Source organism: Amaranthus tricolor, chromosome 6 (assembly GCF_026212465.1).
Source record: "Amaranthus tricolor cultivar Red isolate AtriRed21 chromosome 6, ASM2621246v1, whole genome shotgun sequence".
Classification (NCBI taxonomy): Eukaryota; Viridiplantae; Streptophyta; class Magnoliopsida; order Caryophyllales; family Amaranthaceae; genus Amaranthus; species Amaranthus tricolor.
This window is the reverse complement of record NC_080052.1, coordinates 23,741,959-23,748,133: the sequence shown is the minus strand read 5'-3', so window position 1 is coordinate 23,748,133 and position 6,175 is coordinate 23,741,959. Positions and strand designations below refer to the sequence as shown.

The 6,175-nt window shown below is 29.6% G+C and overlaps 1 protein-coding gene across 1 annotated transcript; it reads left to right on the top strand.

Annotated features, from left to right (window-relative positions):
• Nucleotides 1-5,149: 5,149 nt before the first annotated feature.
• LOC130814839 (RING-H2 finger protein ATL52-like) lies at nt 5,150-5,927 on the top strand. Its single transcript, XM_057681068.1, has one exon. The coding sequence runs from the start codon at nt 5,369-5,371 to the stop codon at nt 5,888-5,890; it is 522 nt and encodes a 173-aa protein (XP_057537051.1). The 5' UTR covers nt 5,150-5,368; the 3' UTR covers nt 5,891-5,927.
• Nucleotides 5,928-6,175: the final 248 nt, after the last annotated feature.

The following is a 6,175-nucleotide window of genomic DNA, read 5'->3' as shown; positions in this document are numbered from 1 at the left end:
CTTCGAAAAATCAAGGTTTTTTTAACGGTATCTGGGGATAAGATAATCATACATTTTGAGGTGTTCATTCGGGGGATCGAGTCGGTTTCGGACGGGTGTCATTCGATTCGATTGTATTTTGGATCGTTTATTTTTCGGCTGTGTGTTACAACAGGTCACACTCGGGTCGAGTCGGTTAGTCACGGTTCAGTTGAAGATTAGTTATTTAAGCGGTCGGGTTAGCATCGGTTCGGTGTCAGTTGAAGTTCGTGTCGAGTGTCAATCGGTCTCAGGTTGTCATCAGTTACTAATTGGTTCGGTTTTTCGGGTACAGATCGAGTTCGGGTTTTTTTTTTAACAGAACTCAGCTGCGTATTATTAACTACTATTGATCATATCAATATCAGTCATTTTTTAATTAATGACAAGATTCCCTTTACTTAAAAGCAAAATAGTTAAAATTCAAATCAATTAATAATCATTATTACTTTGTTACTTTTACTTGTTTGACCGGAAATTAAAATTATAATGTTCTATCAATTTTCATCTAATTCGATTAAAAGTAGTTAAATAAACATTGAGCATTGATTAAAAGTAGTTAAATAAACACTTTATTAGATTAACTAATAATATGATTGAATATGAGTCTATCATACTTCTATGTTAAAAATTGGTTCAGTTTTACAACAGTTCGATCTAAAATTCATTCGGGTTAAGTCAGTTTTAGCCGGATAGAATTCAGTTTCGAGCATGATTCGGGTCGGATATGACTCGGGTCGGTCATTATTAGGTTCAGGTAATCTCGGTTAACGGTTATGTGTCGGTTACAAAAATCGGTTACAGCTCGGGTTCAGCTTTCCCATTTTCGGTTGTCAACCGGTTCAGGTACAATTTCGGTTCGATAAACCTAAAAAAGGAACACATTTTCGGGTCGGTTTACTTTGGTTTTGGTTCGGGTTTTCGAGTCGGGTCACTTTTGAACAGCTCTACATACATTATATTAAAAACTACGAAAATTTTAAGTCTCACAACTAAAAGAAATTTATCAAATAGAACTTATTTATTAAAATAATATGTTTGATTTTGTCTAATATCTCTACTATTAAAATATCTTTGACTAGTATTTATTTATAGTTAAATTGGGTTAATTAGAGAATATAACATACTGCATAATATATTATTGAGAATTTTCGGAGTTAATTTATATATATAATTGTCAAAATTGAGTGTTACTACTGCATAATATCTCTGTCTTTAATTTTTTTTAATATCATATATTTATATATATCGGTGCTAAAAAAAATCATACATTGCACAGGTTTTTACGCTAATTTAAAATGATTTTCACACTTTATAAATTATTGGAGCCCTTACTTTATTGTATACGGTTTTGAGATGATATATCCATATCTTACAGAATATGTGCGGGCCTAATGTTTTTTCCCAATAGTTTAATTTGATAGTATTTAAGTTCTTAACAATAATGTTTTCAAATAAGTTGCTATTTTGTAAACAAGTCTTGTATAAGACTGTCTTGTATAAGGTCGTCTCACCGTAAGACGAGTCTATACAAATAGCTCGTCAGTAATAAAATATTAAAAAATAATGAAATTTGAATTGTATATGACAACAATTTTTTTTAAAGTTTGGGCTGATCGAATTGGGGTCATTTCATTTTGAGACGGTTTTAATAAAGAATTAGTGTTTTGTAAAATTCTAGTTAACAATAAATGGTGTGACCAATTAATTATTTATCGGGTAAACATGCTAAAATCTTAATCATAATTTATTTAATTTAAATTATAATGTTCTACTTGCTTTTCAAAAAAAAATTATAATGTTCTACTTTATTATAGAAAATTTTCACAAACTATACAATAAAAAATAAATATAATAATAAACGATTTAAGTAGCCTTGCGTCCTCTTCATATAATCTGCAATTGATTAATAATTATAACATAAAAATATCAACATGTAATTGCTTATCACAAATTCTTAATAAGACGGTCTCATGGTCAGAACATCTTTATTAAGTTGATCCACTTATATTTAGAGTGTTATTAAAAATCATTTACAATTTTAAAGTAATTAATTAAAAAAATAGACTAATTTTATGATCACAATTTTCAAGATCACTAATTGATCTCTTGAATTCTATGCGCCTATAGATTTAACAATCGATGTCTATGTCTATGGGAAATGTTTATGATTACATCTAATAACTATACAACTAATGATCAACACAAAAAGAACAGTCTAAAAACACACATCAACATGTTTATATAAGTCTTAAAATATTTAAATTTGTCTAAAATAAACTATAAACTAGAATTTGGGACAAAATGTCGAAGTTCAGTTAGATGTCATGTATATAATCAAAATCAGATTTTTTTTTTTCTCGAGTTCAAATCAAATTTTTTCCTTAGGTCGAGTCTTATTAGGGTTGAATTCGCATCTAATTGTCATCTCTATGTTCGGCGCAATGTAGTTTTAGGCAGTCACTAGTTATTAAGTAGTTGTTAGCTACTTAAAACCAAGGCACACTATCTTAGTTTCCTATCAGCGTTATTTCACCTATATACCGCTTGGGTAATAATTTAGTAAATAGTTAGTGAGATACAATGATTTAAACATATAATATAAGCACATACATCATAGCATTACGAAGAAAATGATTAAGTAGATTATATTCTGAAAATATAATTTAAGAGTTTATAAAAAAAAAAAAAAAAAAGTTGTGTGAGAAATCAAAAAATATGTATGTATGGGATACTTCAAATGAATGATTTAATCTCTATTTATAGAGTTGAACCAATGACATGAAACAACACAAAATTTTGAAGCAAACACATCTTGTATCATTTAACATGTTATAATATTCTAACTATTCAAGAGTTATTGATATCAGTCGATTATACAAGCAAATTGAATCAGACAACAAATAACTACGAAGTCACTACGATCAATTGTCAAACCTATCAAAAATCTCAAATTGAACATATTCTCCATAGCAAAAAAAAAAAAGAAATGTAGGCCAAAATATAGTTTGTGTAGAGTTAGAATGTGTTGTAGGCTTGTAGCAGCCCTTAGATTGTAACTTATTGCTTTGTCTTTGTTATAAAACGAATTTTTTATTGAGTCCGTCTTACCATGAAATGGCTTTAATTAGATTAATATAAACTCTTAAAAAAACTATTCCTGTGTACAATTTAAATTTTATTGTTCTTTCAATATTTTTTACTAATGGGTTAATTTTATGGGCTCGTTTCACAGTGAGATAGTCTCATATAAGACTTGTAATTGTTGTAATGCTACTCTTTTGTGCTGTTTGTTAAGTAAAATATCCAATAATTGATGGGCAACCTTGGAGAAGATATTTTATTGACTAAATAAAGTAGATATTTTATTTTTCCATATGAGATACTCACACAAGTATATAGTTCAAGCTTCACATCTACCACAAGATCAACCTTCAACTGGGGTTGTCATGATGTATGTCATGATCACAGTTGTAACACTCTACTTTTACAAGCATATTAAGAAAATAATGGGAAAATTAAATTATGTGAAAAAATTACAAGTAAAAGAAAAAAAAAGCGTAAATAAAATTAAAAATTTAATTAGCTATTAACCAAACTAAAAATACAGCAAAGCTAAGAGACAAATTAAAAATGAAAATGAAAGTATATTAGCTAATTTAATTGATAGAAAAGATGGCATCTATTATATACTGCACAAGATACTTCATCCGTTCTGAAACACTCAGTACATTATAATTTTTGACCCTTTTCATCGTTTAAGCTTATAGTTACGTATAAAAAAAATATAGTCAAGTGGAATCTTGTATGAATTTTCTAATCGCATACTTACATAATATTAACTATTTATAAAATTTAAATGTGTATTGTTCAATATTATTTATAAGTTTGAATAATCAATTATAATAAATTTTAACATTCAAGGAAATTGGTGGATATATATTTCGTCTTTTTCTTTGCTCTACTTTTCATTAAGTCTACATTTATTTGTAATGGTCTCAACTGAAGTCCTACTCACTTACAAATCATTTTTTGTATTTATTTCGTCTATCTATTTTTCCAATTTAGTGTTTTTTATAATCTTATTCATGAATTAATATAAATAACTTTACATAATTATAGTAAAATGAAAAGAACGGACATGGTAAGACTTACCAAAAAAACAGATAATAAATGTTGAGTACTTCAAATTAATTTATTACCTGAATATCTAAATATCTAAAATTGCAGAAGGTACCTGAAACTGAGAACATTGTTAAGCTGTTGTCTATTTGCTTAAAACAAGAAAAAGGAAAATTAAAGGAAGAAATGTCAGCCGTCCTTATTTGGTTTTACATACTCTACAAATTTGTCCTCATTTACATGATGATCTAGCCTTGAAAAGCGCACACCAAAACCAAACAATTCCCTCAATAACTCTGCTCAACAACCCCTACAATTAATACTTGCACCTAAATTTACACCATACATTCTAATGTTTTGATGGATTTAATTATTAATTTTGATAAATTTGTTATTAGGTTTATACACTATAAAATTCATATTAGTGAAGAGTTGGATACACACAAATACATAAAGAGGTACCATCTTCGATGAGGGACACATAAAGATTATTTTTCCCACAAAAATTTGTATGCGACCGCCTTACGCGTGCGACTAAAAATTTTATACTTGCTGAATTCAAGTCTTAAAACACCCATTTTAAGAGTTAAAAAGCCAAATCTAACACTTAAAACTCCTACTCTAAGCCTCAATCTTCTTTCTCCAAAGGCTTAATTTAAATTTTTAGCTATTGACTTCAACCCCTTAAAACACTCATTCCACCACTTAAAGATGCCAATTCTAACACTTAAAACCCCTACTCCAACCCTTAATTTTATATTTTACTCACCTACTTCAAATATAAAATATTCTATTCTAATAGTTTAAAGTTTGTCAAATTCAAGACTTAAAATGTCTATTTAAGGTCCAAAATGTACAATTCAAGCTTAAAATGACAACTTTAAAATTATGGGCTGAACCTGTGAGTGATTGCACGTATGCGGCCATCTCACGGAAAAGTTGCTATATTTTTTCAACACTCACCCTCACATATTGTGCTTGTACACAAGAAACCCGCATAATGAGTTATTTTTCCAATAATTGATTTTCAATCTCTTTTTAATTTTTCAATGTGAGATCGCATATGAGTTGTTTTTCTAACAATTTTGCAAAGAGTCGTACTCAATTTGAGCTTATCAAGTCAATTTCAACCTACTCAAATTACATAAGAGTAAAACCCCTTATACTGCATATCACTACATTTTTTGTTTTCCTCTACTAAAAACACCCACCAAAAAAAAACCCAAAAATGGGGGATTCTCCAAATTACCATGTAGTTCCACCATCATTCAACGAGCAACAAACAAACAATCAGTACAATCTAAGCATGCTCTACTGCGGATTCTTCGTAGTGGCGACTGCAGGACTCATACTCGCAATCTACCACTGCGTAGCTATGCATTGGTGTGGCGATCATCCATCTATTTGGGTCAGACCCACTGAAACCGCTGCATCGAATCAGCGGTTTCATGGTCAGAATAAAGTCATAAATCAGTTTGATTCGATTGTTTTTAGGTACAAAAAGAGTGAAGAACAAAAAGGTAGTAATAACGGTATAGATAGTGAAGATTGTGTAGTATGTTTATGTGGGTTTGAAGAAGGGGAAGATATAAGAAAATTGGTTAGATGTAAGCACAGTTTTCACGCTCAGTGTATTGATATGTGGCTTTATTCACATTTTGATTGTCCGCTGTGTCGTGCACCTGTTGCTACTCTTGCACGGTCCAATTGTTCAGGTTCAGGTTTTTATGGTTCTGCTAATCCTGTGTAATTTGTAAAAAGAAATATTAAAATGTTTTTTTTTTCAATATAGATCATACTCAATTAATACTCTTTCGAAAAAGATATCTAGCGTTATTTTTACTCATTATAATGATTTTTTTTAAAAAAACGACGTCACGATTATCCTTATGGGAGAACTCTTTCGAAAATCCAGTCGAAACAAGTACTTATTCGCCTATTTCCCGAACATAAACCGAAAAATAAATTTAACGTCATTTTTACCCGTCATAACGATGATTTTTCAAAAAAGGACATCGCAATTACTTTATGGGAT